The sequence below is a fragment of the Pezoporus wallicus genome, unplaced genomic scaffold (genome assembly GCF_028554395.1).
Source record: "Pezoporus wallicus isolate ANWC-B61680 ecotype Strahan unplaced genomic scaffold, APGP_CSIRO_Pwel_v1 scaffold_6445, whole genome shotgun sequence".
In the NCBI taxonomy this organism is placed as follows: domain Eukaryota; kingdom Metazoa; phylum Chordata; class Aves; order Psittaciformes; family Psittacidae; genus Pezoporus; species Pezoporus wallicus.
The window spans coordinates 645320-665246 of NW_026641753.1; the positions used below are offsets into that span (position 1 = coordinate 645320).

The 19927-nt window shown below is 44.0% G+C and overlaps 1 protein-coding gene across 7 annotated transcripts in view; it reads left to right on the forward strand.

Moving 5' to 3' along the window:
• The window catches only part of PASD1 (PAS domain containing repressor 1), a 96242-nt gene that overhangs the window by 66043 nt on the left and 10272 nt on the right, over nt 1-19927 (forward strand). For 4 of the 7 annotated variants that reach the window (XM_057425253.1, XM_057425257.1, XM_057425251.1 and 1 more), the window contains exons 2-12: nt 2141-2232; nt 3682-3738; nt 5129-5283; nt 6005-6096; nt 7884-7973; nt 9010-9130; nt 10243-10356; nt 11622-11740; nt 12453-12535; nt 15365-15471; nt 18446-18593. In XM_057425253.1, the coding sequence (XP_057281236.1) occupies nt 3707-3738; nt 5129-5283; nt 6005-6096; nt 7884-7973; nt 9010-9130; nt 10243-10356; nt 11622-11740; nt 12453-12535; nt 15365-15471; nt 18446-18593 (1061 nt within the window). In that variant the 5' untranslated portion in view covers nt 2141-2232; nt 3682-3706. Of the gene's footprint in view, nt 1-2140; nt 2233-3681; nt 3739-5128; nt 5284-6004; nt 6097-7883; nt 7974-9009; nt 9131-10242; nt 10357-11621; nt 11741-12452; nt 12536-15364; nt 15472-18445; nt 18594-19927 lie in introns of those variants that run through there. The other 3 variants (XM_057425254.1, XM_057425256.1, XM_057425258.1) reach the window with 3 other exon arrangements.

A 19927-nucleotide genomic window follows, 5' to 3' on the forward strand; every position in this document is an offset into this window, starting at 1 on the left:
AGCCTGTTGCTTCTCAGTGATCAAACAGCTTACTTCATTTTACTGCTATTCAAACTGGCTGGGAAGGCAGCCACCTGTACAAGGCAGGAAACCTGTCAGGCTTCCCTGGAGTTTTCAGTTGTCAGCCAACCTATGGGCAAGACAGTGTGAAGGTTTCTGCGTAATGCTGTGCACTCAAAGCTCGGGAAGAATCCTTTTGTTTGGTGGAAATTTTGCAACTTCAGCCCATAAAGAAAAAAATGTTTCCTGAAAAACTGTGATAGATCTGTTTGTGTATTCACGAGCATTTATAATTTAGCACATTGCTTTAAAAAGGATTTTCCTTATACCTACATGTCTCTGAAATTATTACAAGTTACAGAAACATCTGTCTGGGTCATTCTTCTAGAGGAGAAACGACTGGATGATTTTGATAAAGCAGCACTGACAATAGCAGCAGTGACTAGGATAAGCACCTTGCTTCTATGACAGCTCAATAAGGTAGCAAATAAGATCACATGCTCCTTTTGAACCGGGATAAAAGCTTGTAGCTTGAGCAGAGTATGATGGCTGTGAGAACAGGAGCACAGCAGATCCACCGTGTTTAAACTTGCTACCCAGATGTTGTTTTCAGCTGCCGCTTCACTGAAAAGAATCAGTTGGGTGAGATTTTTCCTCAAGTTCTGTTCCCAACAGCATTTTTTACTGATAGACTTACTACTGGAACACATTATGTATTTTATATGTAACTCTAGTACTTCTTTTATGTCTGAGATTCAGACCTCTTACAGGTAACTTCCATATTACTGTCTGCAATGACGAGATTACGCTTTATCTGAGCCCTTTTTTTTTGGCAAATGGACCAGCATAATTTCGTTGAGCTGCAATGAGCAGGAGTGAGCAGGAATTGGGCCTGTTGTCTCACGTTACTCGCGGAAACCTCCCCTGCAAAGCACTCTCACTGTATCACTGCTGGGGATCTGTGTTGTTCGTCGTGCTTAGCGGCTGCCCCACAATGTCAGTCCCTACCCTGTCCCAGCTGCCCTTTACAGCATGCATGCCCAGTGTGTGTCTCTTGCCATGCTTCTTCAGCCACCTTTCTGTGTTTCATAGAATCCTAGACTGGTTTGGATTGGAAGGGACCTTAAGGATCACCCAGTTCCAACCCCCTGCCATGTGCAGGGACACCTTCCATTCGACCAGGTTGCTTCAAGCCCTGTCCAACCTGGCCTTGAACAGCAAATAGCTGTTTCCTTCCCTTTGAGGCGTTTTCACTAGTTGGTGAAATGAACGAGCTCTCGCTAGTGCTTTAGATGATCAGAAGTGTGGGGGTATTTTTTCTCATTCACAATGGTCACAAATATGTTATTTGCATGGTTGCAGAGAGGTTTTTGCAGTGTTTTGAGCTGATGTTGGAATTAATGGTAACAGGAGAAATAGCCATTAACCTGGGCTCAAAACAGGGAGGGCATTAAAAACTTGTTAGGTTTGGAAGCCCAGCACTCGGCTGTTGTTGAAGATATCACTGTCAGTCATGGACACTGTGGTTTCATTTGTGTTTTTCCTGAGAATGAGGCTCATCTGAAGCCAAACAAGTTTCAACAGTGATGGTTTCAGAGAGATGAGCACTGCAACGTGGGTATAATCGGCTCAGGGTATTCATTAATAACTGCTCAAAGCACAAACAAAAAGGAGAGGCGTGTGTCCTGTAAGTAGTAAACCTTAATGGGAGGCCTTAAGTCTATCCACAGTCTATCATCTCGAAGGAGGAAATGTGAGATAAATGTATCATACTTGATGGTTTTCATAGCACGCATGCCCAGTAAACTGTCATATTTTGGAAGGATTCTGATCAATCCTCAGTGGCCCCAGGTCAGTAGGGCCATTCCTCCACCCTGGTGGGCTACATGGGTTTTTGGGCACAAGAGGTCAAGCTGGCTTTCCCAGGCTTTTTCTGCAGCAGCAGGCACGGAGACAGAGCAAGGACCCTCAGAACATGGTCCAGCTCCCAATCCGGGAGGCTTTTCTGAGCATTCACCACTTATACTTGAGCATGTTTCTAATTTATGGTGGTAGACTTTTTCAACTTGAAGTGATTGCTTCTCTCTAGGCTAAGGCTTGCATGCAGCAGTGTTTTAACTGGATTTGCTTTTCTTTCCAGGATTAATTCTCCTCCGTCTCTATTTACATGGTGATAAGAAGTGCTAATCCCACTCCGTCAGTCTGGACTGATGAACCTGAGGAATAGAACTGGTAATTTCTAATTTGGATTGTAGTTTTCAGTGAGTGAGGACCATTCCCTCCCCATGGAGTGCTTTCATACTTTGGGACAAAAGAAGTCATACTTTCTTCTGCCCAGGTCATCTGCTGGAAGGGAGATCCTTGCCTCGGAGCAGGAAAGGAGGGTAAATTTTTGTAGCTTTTACTGTGAGCAGCATCTTTACCTCTAAGTTGTGGGTGGTTTTATAGCCACCAAGTTGTTTGAGCTTGGAGAAGTCTTAAAGCAGGGAAAAACATTTGGATGTGCACACTGAAAAATGTCTCTTGAGAGGGTTTTACCAGTGAAAGAGCTACCTAGAGTTGGAGGCATATTGGTGCTGATGCCAGGATCAGGTGCAGTTTTCCTCTTTGGAGGTGTCTGAAGGGGACGCAACCCAGCACAGCTGACCTGGGCAACATGTCACGGAGTGATGGCAGCTGTCTTGTCTGCATCTGCCTGACTTCCTATCCCTTGGACTTAGCCTGTCTGGGTCACAGAAAGCAAGTCACCAATGAAGAAGTTACCCTCATATTGGATTTTCCATCATTTCCTGGGGCTTGAGAGTATTGTGTCCTTCCTGGGAGTTGTTGCCCACTGTTCACCTTACCTGTGCTGCAGGAACAGATAAAGAAGGTAAAGAGAGCAGCCCACAATGACTGTTGTGATGCAGGAACTCAAGGAACCCAGGTCACATTCTTTTCTTCCCCTGGTTAGTGCCAGGTGATTTGTTGACAAGTTTCAAGTTCAGGTCTTGGATATGAATCCCGGTGGTTGAACACAGCTCAGATGTGGTGAAGTCCACCGGTACAAGCAGCAGTCATTGGCTGCAGGATACTTTGGATGAACCTGTCTATCACATCATAGCTTAGATGTCCTTATTGTAGCCTGCTGTTGCCTAATACTAATCCTTTTGGGGATTAGCACAGTTTCCTTATTCCTCCCTATGCCCTTCCACTGAGAAAGAAATCTCAGATACTTTTCAAGTATTGCAATGCTTGAAATCAGCCAGCAGCCGGTTTGATTTTCCAAAACAGGACCAGACACAGTGCTGCCTGGTTTGGACATCAGAGTCAAATCAGCTCTCACATTTGCAGGGGAGATGCTTATTCCTGTGCAAAGCTCAATGCTTCCTCAGGGTTCCTCTTCATTTGGCAGCAGGGAGTGCAAAGGCAATCTGAGAGGCTGCTGGCTTTTAGCTCTTTCCCTCTAAAGTCATTCGTATTTTAGCTGTATGTTTGGGGGTACAGCAATGGTTTCACTTCTCAAGACTCAGTAGCTGGCAGAAGCAAGAAACTGCATAACAAGATTGGAGTTTGGGAAAGGGAAGATAGATTGAAACATTTAGTAGGTCATAAAGTACAAACCAGTAAGCTCCATATTCTGACATCTGCAAAAAGATCAGGGAATATGTCTCAGTAAGTACTTCTGTCCTTTCCTTCCAGAGCTCTGTGTTGTGTAAACGAACTGATGGATGAAGATGAGAAGGACAGGGCAAAGAGGTATGAAGGGGATGCACAGAGCACTGGGAGCAGAAACTCCTCCCAAGGAGAATTGTAAATGCTGTGTTGTCCAGTGCTTGAAAAACTACTTGGGACTACTGATGTCAGAGGCAAAACCCCCATGCAGTTTATAGGCTGCATATAGCAGGCCACAAACAACATAATTAAGTCATCATCTTCAAGCTCCTCATAGTGTGTTTGGCCACCCCTGTGATGGCTTAATCAGCTGAGTGTTCTTTATATTACATAGCTGTGCCCTCAGAATCTCATGGTATCCCGTGGCTATTTATTATCTTGACGCAGGATTCCTGACCTCTGGTTTTGTTGGCATCATGCAGTGCTGCCCACCTGGGGCAGAGCACCCTGTGAAACTTACAGAGTAGTCCTGCTTTAACACAAGTATGAGTTAGTCTCCCTTCAGAGAAGCATTTGGCTGAGTTCTAATTAGTCATTGTACACAAGTACCAAAACAGAGATGGCTGTGAACATAAATGCTGTATCTTAGAACCTCCAAATGCCAACCTGAATGTGAATGGAAATGCTTTCTGCATACCACACTTGGTCTAGATCACAAGAAGCGTGTATCATCATGAATACACTTCTGTTCACGTAAGAAAATTAATACTACTGGAAGAGGTTGTAAGAAAACAGGGTTATCTCAGATACAAGCATTGGAAAAAAACATTTTGGAAGAAACTGAGTGGATTTGCTTTACTCTTTATTGTTTTTAATGGAGGACAAAACCTTAATAAAACATTCTTAAATTGTATTAATGCAAGCTGTGGTTTCTGCAGCCAGACTCTTAACATTCCTGGTTTCATGTATCATAGCAGCAGGTTTTCAAAACCAGATAGAAGGGCATGTGCTTGACTTTTTTCTGCAGTCAAGTTGTCTCTGCACAGTATTGTCTCTTGATAAGCTACTTTTGCAAGTGCAAATCAGGGAGTAAGGAATCATTCACATTTTGACCTTTATACCTTATATAGCATGTACTCACTGCAAAACAAAAGCTCGTAAAAATGAGATTGGCAAAACATGAACACATAGGTGCCAGGACTTCTCTTTCTGGAAGAATTTTGCCCATAACACCTTCACCTCATTACCATGCTTTTGAAACAATGTAAGGATGCAGTCTTGCTCAAGTGAATATAAATCATATTTGTTACCTCCAGATGTTCCCTGCTGATGGTGAGTTCAGTCCTGCTGCAAGGCCCTGAGCACCTGGGAGGTGTTTAATGCCCAAGCCTAATTTTAAACAAATGAGCAGTCCCAGTGGAGTTTAGATTCTTGTATTTAAAGTGTTTTTCTGGGGCAGGGCCATTTGCCTCTCCCCAGGTCGAGCTGTATGTCCTTCATTTTACTGAGCAGCATTTTTGTTTCTGTCATCCAGGGCATCACGCAACAAATCTGAAAAGAAGAGGAGAGACCAGTTCAATGTCCTCATTAAAGAGCTTTGCACGATGCTGCAGGGCCATGGCCACCCTCTCAAGATGGACAAGTCCACAATACTGCAGAGGACCATCGACTTCTTACAGAAACAGAAAGGTACTGGGGGGCTCAGGCCTGCTTCTGTTGAAGGTGCTTGCTCTGCATCTGCCCGGCGGCCAGATTCCGCTCAGATGAAAACTTCTTTTTCCCAAGCATCTAAGGCTTCCAGAGAGGACATGAACTTAAGTGCAGGGCAGAATAAGGCACAACAGTTGGCCTCAGGAAATGAGCTAGGTTTGAATACAGCAATGATGAGTTAAGCATAGATACGCTTGAAAAGATGCTTTTTAATGTAGTGACATTGCTCTGTTTCCCTCACTGGCCTCTGCATCCCCTGGCACGTTTTGTACACTCTCAAACAGCATGAGGGAAGAAGAGCAGAGGAACAGCACACACTACAAAAGCCAGGGGAAAGGAGGCTCTGTGCCCTCTTAACAGGTCTCCTCGGGTAGAAGATGTCTGGGTGCAGCCTGTCCTACTGCTTGGGCACTCCTGGACACCCAGCGATGCCCAGCTACTCTGAAATTAGCTCGCTGACCTTGCATTTGAAGGATTTCTTCAGAACACCCAAAATGTCTCCTCTTCCGTTTCTTGATTTCTAATGCATTTGTATCACATTGGCACGGAAAATGACTGTTACACACAAGAAGGCTTTGTGTGGAGAATGATCTGAGGATGATTCCTCTGAAAACCTCTTAAAAGAAATCTAGTGTTACTTGATACAAAAAAAATCCAAGTAGCATGAGTCATGTTGCTTTTTTGATGTTTTCTCTTTAAGAAATCACAGCACAGACAGAAGCCTGTGAGATTAGACAAGACTGGAAGCCTTCATTTCTTAGCAACGAGGAGTTCACCCAGTTGATGTTAGAGGTAAGAAGAAATTAAAGCTGCGTAGATTAGTGAGAAGTAATCAGGTCAGTGGAGTAGTTCAGAGACACTCACCTCTTTTTCCCCTTTTCAGGTCCCAATGGTAATATTACTGATTTCTACTCTGCTGGCACATATAATGCAAACCTGTCAGACCAATGTTGTGCTAAATGATTTGCAGACACAGAGTTAAAAATACGATTGCTTCCCCTTAAAATAAACAGCTTTTCATTTAGGAATTAAGACCAGTGTGGCCCAGATTTGGCCTGGTGAGAGTGGAAAAAGAGAATTGCCCTTCTCAGAAGAGCCGCAAGAGCTAGCAGTTTTAGCACAAACTTGAAAGGACCTAAAGAGAGCAGAGCAGCTCTCTTCCTCCACATCCCATTAGCCAGCCAGCATTTACTTCACTGCCTTTGCTGCTGCTAGCTGTGCAGTGCTGTACTTGTGATGTGAATGCTGTATCTTTTGATTGAGTTGCCTTAAAGTGCATCCAGGAGAACAGCTCTGACACTCTCACTTCTAAAATGCTTAGCTGATCTAGAAACACCCTGTGAGCCTACCTTTTTCTTTCCTTAAGGATGCAGCTTTGAGTTTGTGCTGTGTGCTCCTCCAGCAAGGACATCTCCTACCCTGCGTGGGCAGCTGTTGTTCATTGCCCCACCAAAATAAGGGTGTATTCTGGGCTGAGCTGGGAGGTGCTGCAGTCTTAGTTATTCCTTTTCATCAGGATGTCATGACTCACCTCCCTGGAAAAGTCTGTTCATTCTTTCTGGGAAATCTCTCTCACCAAACAAGCTGGCTTGTTCCAGCTGAATCAAAACAACCCCCCCCACACCACCACCCCTTAGAAGTGGCAGGGTAGAGAGAGCCCTTTAATAACTTGACTTGCTGGACTATGTTAGACCACTGTTCAGCTTGCTTAAAATCAGAGGTTTTTTCCAGAGAGGGCTTCTTTTCAGCAAAGGCAGAGTATGACTGAGGTGGGGAAGGTGGTGAGTACTCCATTTTTGCCTCCTTGTAGCTTAGCTGCAGAGCAGCCTAACAGCATCTTTAGAAGAGTTGGCTTTGTGCATGGTGTTGACCAGAGGTTAAACCTCCCAGATCTTGGTACATGTTAGAGAAGAATAGGGACAGTCACTGGGTGTAAGAAGATGATGGGAAGAATAGGGAAGGCACATGCAGTGACTTAAAAGGGACAGAGAACTTTGACTCTGGGAAAGAAACCGTTGTGAATAAGAAAGGGAAAACAAAACAAACTTTAAAACTGTTGTGTCACTCCCTAACAAATCAGTGCTTTAAGCAAAATAGAGCAGGCTTTAGATCTTGTCCAAATTGTCCGTAAATTACTAAAAATACAGTATTGTATATTTTTTCTGTCTCTGCTTATCCATCCATCCATCCACCCACAATGCTGCGTTTGTCGTGATGATATCTAACGTCTCCTTATGGTTAACTATTGTGTAATCCAGAACACATAATGAAGGTACTGAAGTCACTGGGATTATGTGGGTGTAGAAATTCTGGCCACCATTGTCTTGCTTCATGTTAAATGAACAGTCACTGGGTGAAAAGTACAAGTCAATTTAATATTAATGAGCAAATAAGAATATAAGAATGTTGAATTAGCATGTGTAATTTTTACTTTTCCACATTGAACAATTGTTTCCATAATTGATTTATGTTAGTTTTAGGCTGTTAGAAGCATCACCAAAGAATAAATTATATTTTAAGTTGTTCCCTTGCATAATTCTTTTTATTTTGTTTTCTTTTTTGCTTACCTTTATCATTAGGCACTAGATGGCTTTCTCATTGCTCTTACCACAGATGGGATTATTATTTATGTATCTGATAGTGTTTCATCTCTGCTTGGACACTTACCGGTAAGTTCTGACAGCACAATGTGTTGAAGAACCATTCCCCTGATTAACGCAGCCCCGTCACTGCACCAACAGACTCTTAGGGAGTTTCTCAAGTTCCTGTGAGCAACGGAGTCACTTTTAAGGGTTAGCTAAAAAACCCCCAAACCTATGCAAAGTCACAGTACTCAGAGCTCACCACTTGGCTGCATGTCTAAAGCATGGTCCAGGTGGTGTTTATTCCACCAGGTATATGGAAAATCTCATGTTTATGAAACCTCTGCATGTGGAAGCTCTTCTCAGATAACTTAAAGGTTATTTCAGGACTGATTCTGTGCTCTTCTAATGACATTGGGGTTTTCTACTTTGAGCCCATGGTCTTTAGTCACAAGTACATGGCCAAGGAGTTTTCTAGAGCTTTTAGAATCAGTTGGCTGTTGGGTGTAGAAATTTCTGCTGGCCCCTCAAAACCTGTTTTTGTCTTTTCTGGTCCAAGCATGAGGCCCGAGTGGTGCTACATGAGGGCAAATCTGAGCACACAGTTAACCCAGCGGAATGTCCCGGTGCGCAAAGAAACAGATATGTGATAAAATTTTAGTAGGGCCCCTTTACTCAGGATGTATGGGCTGCTCAGCACTGAGGTGCTTGCGGGTCAAGCTGATTTTGCCAGATGTTCAGCCTAGAGACATATGGAAGATGTGAGGAGGAGGTCTCCCACTTCTGTATCATGCTATCAAAGGGAAATGTTTCACAATTTCATTTTGATATTTGTCATTGTGCTGTATTCCCATGGTACGAGGGTTTCTTTTCTAGCTTGCATCTGGCTGAACAGAAGGGCAGCCTCTGGGATCCCTTCCACCTTTTGCAAATAGACAGCAACCCTGGGTAAAATAACCTAAATGTTATAGTCTGCCCTAGATCCACCTGCAGATTGACTGGGCTTCCTTGTCTTAAACAGCCACGCTAGACAGGCAGCATCTGTGCTGTGCTGTGGGATGAAAAGGCATGTGCTTCTGTCAGGCTGTACTGCTGAACATGACAAAGCATTCTTTTGTATCAGTCAGATTTGGTGGACCAAAATATATTAAACTTTCTGCCTGAGCGGGAGCAGAGCGAGGTGTACAAGCTCCTTTCTCCACATGTGCTCATGACAGATCCTGTTGCAGCTGATTTTCTGAATGGTAAGCACAGCTCTTGTCTGTCTGTCAGGGAAATTTGCCAAAGGCAAACAGCTCCTAGGGAGCCTGCACAGGGCTCTCCAGCTATTTAATTTTCCTGCCTGCCACTTCTGCTTTGCTGCAGTTAGTATTTCTGGGGTTTAATACTAATGCTGCTACATGCTCCCAGTACTTGGACTTTGATTTGCACAGTCTTTGTTTTACTGTCTGCTTAGCACCATAAGACAGTGAAGTTGCCCCCATTAGATGCTTTTTTCCAGGGCAGGATGCTGGTCTGAGCCTGTGAAAGGAGTGAGGGCCTGGGGGAAGGAAAAGGGTAAGAAAAATCCCAAAGGATTTTGGCAGAGTATTTGCACCTTAGGAAACTTGCATGTCTTGGGACACCTGAGAAACCCTATGTGTAATAAAATCAACAGCCTTCCCATCTGAACAGTCCATATAGATCTCTACTGCTGCTTCCCATCCCACCCCCAAAATGTCCCTTTTCCCCAGAAAACACCCCCAGCACCAGAGCAGGCACCAGCATCTTCCTAACACCTATGATTCACAAGCCTGTATTGGGGTCTGCCTTTCCCCATGGGTTCTCCATGGCCAGGCAGTGCTAGCCTCTCCTCTTTGCTGCCCTGTAAGCATCATGGGCACTGGGCAGCCCTTGTGCTGGTGCTCTGCCCTGGGGTTGGTTTCCTTCTGGCTTAAGCCTTAATGGAAAGGCTTAGGGTGACTTCAGTGCCCTTTGGATCTGGGTCCTACTGAGCACTGCCAGAGCAGGGTATGTAGTATAGCTTAACAGCTTTGTGTGAAATTGTGTGTATGTGAAATCAGGGGAAAATACCACTGACCAATGTTGCCAGGGCTTCATGCCCAGCATAGTGGGGTGACTGCAGAGCTGTAGGAGAAAGGGTGAGAATAGATTTCTTTAAGCAGAACCAGCTGATCATTGCTCCTGGTAGTTACACATTTACTTATGGGTCTCAAGAGCATCCCAGCAGGGTGTGCTCAGATACCGCAGCAGCAGGTCTGGTATAAGCACCTAGATAGAATTGATATGTGGAGTGTGCTAAACTGCAGATTTCTAGTAACATTGTGTATTTCTCTCTCTCTTTCTCTCATTTCAGCAGAGAAACAAATAGAGTTTTGTTGCCATTTAGCAAGAGGCAGCTTAGATCCAAATGAACCCCTGATGTATGAATATGTGAAATTTGTAGTGGATTTTAAATATTTTACTCATGGTAAGTTCCTGCTCCAGCCTACCTTTAACTCTCTCTCACTCCTTTAAATTGTACATTAATCTGCAGCCTCCTAGAGGCCTTGTTTCAGCTGAAAATGCCCCGTGATCAGCAGGGATGGAATGAGCTGTGGATATGTTGGAGATGTTTTTCATACAAACGTGGTGGGGAGGCTGTTGGTCAGAAGAGCGAACTCTTTTGCATGCTGTGCTTAAAAAAGCGATACCAGACTGATCCTACCTCCATTTGACCCACTGCCAATTGTAAAGCAGCCTACTCATTCAAATAACCGGTAAAATGTTCTATTCTGATTCACTTGTGGCAGTCAAATGATGCTTTTTAAAGATTAAATAGTTAGAAAAACCTGTAGAATCTTGAATCATGCAAATGGTGAGCTGGAGAAAGGCTGACAAGGAGACTGTAGCTGCACACTTAGCTGCTCAGAACCGTCTTATGATGCTTCCCTGCAAGCCAGGGATAGGTGGTTACCACTGTGTAACCTGGAGCTTAAAGGATCAGTGCTTCAAATAGAATCATAGAATCATAGAATAGTTAGGGTTGGAAAGGACCTTAAGATCATCAAGTTCCAACCCCCCTGCCGTGGGCAGGGACACCTTACGCTAAATCATAAAATCATATCACCCAAGGCCTCGTCCAACCTGGTCTTGAACACTGCCAGGGGTGGAGCATTCACAACCTACCTGGGCAACCCATTCCAGTGCCTCACCACCCTAACAGGAAAGAATTTCCTTCTTATAACCAATCTAAACTTCCCCTGTTTAAGTTTTAACCCATTACCGCTTGTCCTGTCACTACAGTCCCTAATGAAGAGTCCCTCTCCAGCATCCCTATAGGCCCCCTTCAGATACTGGAAGGCTGCTATGAAGTCTCCACGCAGCCTTCTCTTCTCCAGGCTGAACAGCCCCAACTTCCTCAGCCTGTCTTCACATGGGAGGTGCTCCAGTCCCCTGATCATCCTCGTGGCCTCCTCTGGACTTGTTCCAACAGTTCCATGTCCTTTTTATGTTGAGGACACCAGAACTGCACACAATACTCCAGGTGAGGTCTCACAAGAGCAGAGTAGAGGGGCAGGATCACCTCCTTCGACCTGCTGGTCATGCTCCTTTTGATGCAGCATGTATCAGTGTGGCATCGCCTTGTGGGTAGGAGGAGTCTGTTGCTTGGGTTTCATCAGTCATTGTACCTGCCTTAACATGAAAAGAAAGCTCTCCTTCCTCTTCTTAAATAAATTGTCTGGTTGTGTCTAGTGCCTACACCCTCCTGTAATGGCTTTGAGTCAGCTATTGCACGAGCTTTCAGGTCAGCCACAGAGGAGCAGATTTGCCTCGTAGCAACTGTTCGTCTTGTCACACCGCAGTTCTTAAAGGTGAGAGCTCTGTGACTGCGTTGTCCCTTTCATGTGGGGATGGGCTGGTGCTGGTACCATGAGCTGTGTGCTTGGCAGTTGCGATGGCAGATGTTTTGCGGCATCCTCTCAAGAGTACGCTCAGCAGCATAGATTGTGTGTGCAGAGGGCTGGTAAATGAGAGAGGACCCCACTGTGTCTGGAGTGGGAGACAACAGAAGTGTGTGTCTTGGAATGACAAGACATAAAGCAGGAGCTGCTTTTGAGAGAAAGGATGGTCGTGCAATGGTGTGCCTCAGATCTGTCAGCCCTGGTCACCCTGTTCCATGGACTATTTCTGCTGGTCTGTGTGTGTGTCCTGTGGTGCAATGCAGCGATGGCAAGGATAACAACCGTAGGTGCTTCTTGCTCAAAAGGGCATTAGCCAGCTCAGTTTAAAGCTGAACCTGGTGCTGTCATCCGTATTCAGGTACCAGTATTTACAAAAAGTGGGGAATTTTGCCTACAAAAGATGAGGCCTTTGGACTATTTATCCTAGCTCTGAAATTCAGTCCACTTTTTATCTATAAAACTAGGCTTACACATTCCTAAGGGGAAAACAAGTCAAGTGCTTTAAAAACACTGTACTTTGCTAGGGTTTGTTTTAGCAACAAGATGCTTCCTTGGTCTTGCTAGAGGTCTCCTTTTGTCATGTCACAGAATTAAATGTTTGAATGTGCCGACTGTTTTGCAGGAGCTCTGCAATGTTGAAGAGCCATGTGAAGAATTTACATCGAGGCATAGTTTGGAATGGAAGTTTTTATTCTTGGACCACAGGTAAGAGATTTAGTCACTGATGAATAAACAAACTGTAGTTTAAAATAGAAAACTTTGCCTGAGATTCCAAGTAGAATATCTCTAACTAAAAAAGCAACTGAGTAAGTGACAATATCTTGAACTTACTTATTAGCATCCTTAAGTGCTTTGCTCTTTTCCATATTTTAGACAGGTAATAAACCATATAAAATGGTGGGGAAATGTCTAACTTCTCCAAGATATTAAGTCATTGAAACTGAGCAGTGTGGGTCCTGTTCCCTGTATCGGTTTGGCTCCTCTGTTTTGCAGCTACAGCTTCCAGGAATCCTACATCTTTTGCTTTGTCAATAAGCTTTTATTTTCATCTTCATAAATGACCAAGGAAGTTATAAAGATAAAAGAAAAAACAGTGAATTAGAAGATTTAATTGCAGATTTGGTTTGACAAGTTAAACCGATGCATAAGCTGAGGCAGAGTTTGTGACAGCCCCGGATGTGAGCGGTGAACCCAGACCCAAGAATAAGGAGGGGATCATGTGGGTTGTCTCCTTTAATCAGCGATTCAAACCTGTCTCAGTACAGTCTGCAGGATGCTGTGAAATGTTGTTGGGTATTTTGCTGTTTCTTGCTTACTTGCATCAACTCATGTTGCCTGACACTGAGGTGGGTCATGAGGAGAGGCAGAGGGTACCCAGCATGAGTTGGAATCAGGACCTTTGCTATCCTGATGACAACATAAATTAAAGATAGATAATGCAGAAAGCACTCCACAGATCTGGATAAACATTAGAGAACTAGGAAGAATCTGCAGTCTGGGTCTATATGTAAATATGTGTAGAGGAAGAAAATCTGTCGACTTTGGTAGTGATCCGTTTCTCTTCTGCACTGTGGTCCTCTTCTTATTTTCCCTTCATTTATTACAAGACTGCGTGAAAAAGGCTCTCTGGAGGCTGTGCATTCCCATTTGCAGAGAAAGTTGCAGGTCTCAAGGCTGGAACTTTAAGCTAACAGTGCACTTCTAAATTATTCCATAAGCAAGGCTGCTCCTTGTCAAATGACAGATGAGGAGCATTTTGTGGTTGCTCTCTCATTTAAAGAATTCTGGCAAAAGACAGGAAAGCATAATACTTTCCTCATCAGCTTAAATGTTTATCTGATATGCATCTGAAAGACATTGCTGTCCTGAACATAAGCATGTCATTAAAGATAGGAGAGACACTGGCCCATTCTACCAAAGAGACAGCAGGGAAGGACACTTTAACAAATACACATATTATCGTCATTAACAGAAATCTGGGTCACATGAGGAAAAGGAACACAGTACTCTGAAAAGTTATTTGTATAAATAAAGCTGTATTGTAGCGGAGACCACTGTGTTCTAAGCACACTGTGTTTCAAGAGCTTTGCCCTCACAGACCATGAATATCTGGCTTTTTCAGGACCCCTTGTACTGGGACTATGGAGCTCCTGCTCAGACCTTGATCCCCCTGGGGCTGCTGTGGAGCAGATCCCTGGCTGTCCTTCGCCATTTCCCATTTGATGCCAGACTGCCCCCCAGTTGTGGGGAAGATGGAGCTTATAGACCTGTCTGGGCTCTCTTTAGCTGAATAATCTATGCCCACTGTGTCTCTCAGGAGTACTAATGTGGAGCTGGGTTGCTTAGCCAAGACAGGAGAATTTCCCACATTAATAGCCAGAAGACTGAGGACTGCTCCGTCCAAATCCAAATGTACTTACAGTTAAATAATTTTTTGCTCATGTTCTTAGCCACTTTATGGCATCCACCTTCCTTAAGAGGGTCTCTCGACGCACCAGGAGGATGCCAGAGGAGAGGCACGTTTGATAGGCAGGGACACCTTCAGTCTGCCCTGGTTTTGAATCGTTAACCATTTTGCTAACACACCGCTGCCTGGCAAGGGAGCCTCATGCTGTCAGCGCAGCCAGCAGCTGAAACAAATAGGTGGAACCAAACAAGTCCTGCCTCACCAAGTGTGGTGCTTGAACTGGTGCAGGCAGCAGCGTACCTGAGAACTGCTGATACAGGGAATAGTGGCAAAAATAGTGGTTTTCTGCTCACATTTCAGTGTTGTTTCATAATTACAAGCTAGCAGACTCCAGTAAAGGCTGTGCACAAGCTCAGTGTTGTTAGGACACCTGCTTAAAAACAAAATAAGTCTCATCTTTTGCCTAGAAAATAGAAAATCTAGCACTGACAGCAGAATAGCGAGGGAAGTCATTGCAGTGTATCTGAATACTTCATCAGTTCCTTCTCTACCTGCATAAAATAGCAGTCCTCAAAATCAGCCCCGTGCCTATTCTTATCTTTTACTGCCAGCACAGAAACATTTTTGCTGGTTATAATTTCCCAAGCTTTTCCATGGGAACAATTACTTTTTCTTTTACCCAAGCTGGTCCTTCATTGCAGCTTGCTTTCTTCTACAGTTACTACCCAGATGACATTTACATCCAACCTACTGAATAATTTTACTCGAGCTCCAAGTTACTGTGCACATGAACAGCCATAGCGTTTCTCAAGCTGTGTGTCTCACAAGCATGCTTAATGAATTGAGTCACTTGCATACGTACATGCCTTTCTTTACGCCCACATAATGAATAGGCTGTGAAACAGTAAACACACACCTTTTCATTTTCTCAATTTTTACCTCCCTCTTGCTGTCTTTTTTTTTGCTTGCATATGAAAATACATTGTTGTGTATATGAAAATCCACTCCTGATTTCCCTGCCGAGTGAATATATGAGGGGGGTTTGGTTGCTAATGTTGCAGCGTATCTGCCAGGATGTCAAAGAGTGAGGGTTTGTGCTCACTCCCTGCCCTTTGCTTCCCTTCTAGGGCTCCGCCTATTATAGGATATTTACCCTTTGAGGTTCTGGGAACGTCAGGGTATGATTACTACCACGCAGATGACCTGGAGCTTCTTGCTAGGTGCCATGAACACTGTAAGTTCCTCTCCCTCTGTAGCGTGCCTGTCTTTGATCTCGTTTGTCATTTATGCAAAACCCTTTACTGTCATCACAAAAGGCATCTTTATCTGGGGTGCGAGGGAATTCGCTCTTCCTGTCACAGACTGTTGTAGCTGACGAGTCTGAATCCCTGCAGAATTCACTCAGAGCAGGAACTGTTTGTGCAGGTTTCCCAGACTGACAGATACCGTGTTTGAGCACAGGTTGTCTGAGAGTGAAATGAGATTAATAGATGGGAAGTCAGGGCTTTCCACGCTCTGCCCCCAGTTTGTGAGGCAGCCTCAAACCCTGGCAGTTTTGTTGTTGTCACAGCTCATGAGTTCTGTTCTCCTGGGTCCAGAGTCAGTCAAGAAGGCTCAGCTCACCAAAGTGCCTTCTGAAAACAGCATGTGGACCACCTGCCTGTGCAGTTAGATGTTGCAAACCTCACTTACTGTTAGTAAAATGCCTCTGGAGATTCATAATATTTTTTCACAGAATCATAGAATAGTTAGGGTTGGAAACAACCTTAAGATCCTCCAGTTCCAACCCCCCTGCTTTGGCAGGGACACCCCACACTCAACCATGTCACCCAAGGCTTCATCCAACCTGGTCTTGAACAGCATCAGGGATGAAGCATTCACAACCTCCCTGGGCAACCCATTCCAGTGCCTCACCACCCTGACAGGAAAGAATTTCTTCCTTATATACAATCTAAACTTCCCCTGTTTTAAGTTTGAACCCCTTACCTCTTGTTCTGTCACTACAGTCCCTAGTGAAGGGACTGTAATTTTTAAATACAAAAGTGCTGGATACAGATTCCCTGTGGGTGAACTGTTGGTTGACCTGAAAGTAAAGCAGAAAAGTCCAGTTCAGGCTGCTGTGTGAACACCAGAGAATGACCAATGTTCATCTCTGTGTAAGGTGAAGTACCATGACTTACAAGAGCCCAGGAGGAGCCAGGCCAGAGGAAGCACTTAGCCTGGGTACTGCAGCAGTGCAGCCTGCTGCTGAAGAACTATGTCCTGCTGACCATCTGGAGTTGATGTGAAGGGCAAAAAGTGGTAGCAGACAGGTTCTACTGGTAACCAGTGTGCTATTTCTACCAGATGAGCTTGTGAGATACTTTATCCCTGAGACTGTATTTTTCCATTTTATTACACTCACTTCAGATTCAGGTATCAAGCCAGAATTAGGTCTGTCATCCAGGTGGTTTGCATTGCCAAGCACTGAAATGAAACTGCACACTTTGTAAAATGCACCTAGGTAATGAGATATTTTGCTAAGAAATATTACTTATAGGTATGCTGTTGGGCGAACTCTCCATGTGTTTGTATCTCTGCTGTTTGAAAGGATTTTTGTCAAAAGTAAACAAGGACACCCCAGAGAGTGGAGAAAGTGGGATGCTGTAACTGCTCTGAGATGCAGAGCAGCGTGATGCAGGGACACTGAGGAACTCCTCAGCCCCCCCAGCATGCTGGAGTTAGAGATGCTGCTCCGTCTCTGAGTTGCAAACCACCCCCATCTCTACCACTTACACATAAGATGCTAAAGGACCTAGTAGAGAATGGAGAAAATTACTACTTCTTTAAATGTCAAGTTTCCCCACTCCACTTCCCTGCCAGTTTTCATACCCTGTTGAGCAAAGTGCTGGTACAGAACGGGTGGTGGGGAAGTGGGTTGCATGGCTGAGAGCATACAGGAAGCTGTGAAAAGGGCCAGACACAGGTTGAATCAAGTGCAGCAAGTGTGCAGATGGCAATATTAAAGGAAAATTTTAATTGCTCTCAAGTACAGTACTTTTGAGTGCCGTTAGCTTTAAAGACTGTTCAGACAGGAGTGAGTTACTTAAGCAGATGATGTCCTTTTGGTAATACATGCCTGCAGTTTGATGTAGACACTAACTGTATTGAAAGTGGGGACAGATCATTCAGCAGAGACTCTTTCAAGCGATGATTTATATTCTACATCTCTGGTAGCCATGGATCGATCTCCTCTTACATACTAAAAGACGATTTGCACAACACACCTGAAGGAAAGGTTCCTTTAATCTTACTGTGCAGGGGACAAAATAAGGTGCTGGCACAGTGACTTACGGAAGTTGCTTCAGGAAATCTCTGCCTGGACTGGGAGCTGAGTGACCCCAGCACAGTGTGTTAGCCAGATCTTCACTAAGTGCTTCATATAAAGCCCATCACTGTTAATGGGACCGCTGAAGGACTTAGTCCTGATATTTAACAAAGTAGAGGTGTGCAGGTGAGTAAAAATACTTGGGTTAGTGTGGCTTGATAAGTTCCTCTTTGTGAGGTTGACCACTCAGGGCAGGCATCTTGCCTACTGTGAAGTGAAATGGGTTTGCGCAAACCACATTTTATTTTGCATTAATTATGGGTATTTTAGGTGAGCAAATTTTGTTTTGCACTCCAAGCAATCTGGAAACAATGTGGTTATTTAATGTAGTTCTCACTATTTTCTAGTTGTATTACGCCACTTGAATTTTTTCTGGGCATACTCTGATAATACGTACCAGGTCTGGGATCGCTGGGTCATCTCTTGGAAGAAAACTTTCAGTTAAACTGCTAAAACTCCACTATCTTGTTGTTTTATGCCATTATTATGATCCTGGCTTCAAGCCCCCAGTCTTTAAAATGCATTCTTATATACTTGTGAAAGGCCAATAATTTATTCAGTTAATGTTATTTATGCTTATTGCGAAGGATCCCATGAATAAGTTATGAAAATACAGCTAGTTATAGAGTTATGCCAATTATTAGTTATTAGATCAATCTCAAAATAGCAGAGTGCACTTTTTGAAATCAATAGCAGAAAAGTATCATCTGCTGTGTTTATAAAGGCATTTCAGTGCAGTAGCAGACTGCAGGAGGGGCATGGGACTGAGTGGGTTTTCTAATCGCCTTTGCACCATGAAATTCCTGTTTGCTATAAATGGCTTTCTTTTTTATTTTACCAGTGATGCAGTTTGGAAAAGGAAAGTCCTGTTACTACCGGTTCCTGACCAAAGGCCAGCAGTGGATATGGCTGCAGACACACTACTACATCACCTACCACCAGTGGAATTCTAAACCCGAGTTCATCGTTTGCACTCACCTAGTAGTTAGGTAGGAGCAGGCACCAAACACTTCACAATGTATGTCCCATGTGCTCATGCGTTATTTTTTCTAGTTCTGTTTTGTGTTAGCCAAATATTTGCTGTGCATTTTGTCACACTAAGGTGGTATGTAAATCTATAAAGCTATTACTACGGGGAACATCTGTTTTTATTACTCCTTTATTCTTTTTTGGCAACCAGGCCAAAAACCTGGAAGCTTTGGCCAAGTCTGTCAGTGTGTTATATTCCCCTTTTATCCCTAGCCATGGCACAGCCATAGGAAGAATTAAAGCTGTTAAGAATTAGGTGGCTTTATGGGCATGAATAGGACCATACATCTTCCACAAAACCTTTTGATCAGAGCTTTAAATATTTATGATCGAAATGCTCTGCTGTCTTGCTAGCTTTATTCCTCACATGAAACTCAGCCCTGGATCCCCCCCTAGTGGGAAGCTGGTTGTGTTCGACTGCAAATCAGAGCTGGAAGGCGATGCATGTGTGGGATGCTCTATGATGAGTGCCTTCTGTAGGGGAATCTGCTTGGTTACCACTGTCATCTCAAAAAAGATCGTGTTCAGAGTGGGAATGTATTTACTGAAGGGCTGGAAAAAATAGTGGCATACTGGTTTGTTCTGTTAACTTGAGTAAACATATTGCTCACTGCGTCTTTCTTTACTGTCAGGAATCACTTTGCAAATCTTTTTCTGGTCCCCCTTTTTCTTGTCAATCGTCTGAAAGAACAACAACTATGAAACTGAGATTCTTCTCTATATTGCAAAACACAGACTGAGAACACCTTACACCCCTAAACGGGTGTAAGTGATGAGAGCTGGTGTGCTTATATAAAGTGCTATCATGGTAGAAACATAGAGTCATAGAATGGTTTGGGTTGGAAGGGACCTTAAAGCTCATCCAGTTCCAACCCCCTGCCACAGGCAGGGACACTTGCCACTAGAGCAGGTTGCTCCAAGCCCTATCCAACCCGGCCTTGAACACTGCCAGCGATGGGGCAGCCACAGCTTCTCTGGGCACCCTGTGCCAGAGCCTCAGCACCCTCACAGCTTCTTCCTAATATCTAATCTGAGTCTCCCCTTTGTCAGTTTAGAGCCATCACCCATTGTCCTATCTCTATATGCAAATTGTAAGCAAATGTTAAACAGAGAGATTGTTTCTGAGTTAGTTGTAGCTTCAGGGAATTGGGCTTCACTGTAAGGTCTGAATTTATTGTGCATGGTTTCTTCTTTCTGCTTCCAGTGCCTCTTAAACCTAGTGATACCATTCTAAATTGATTTTGAAATTCAGTTCTGTGTCATATAGTTAACATTTAGAATATATTATTGAAGC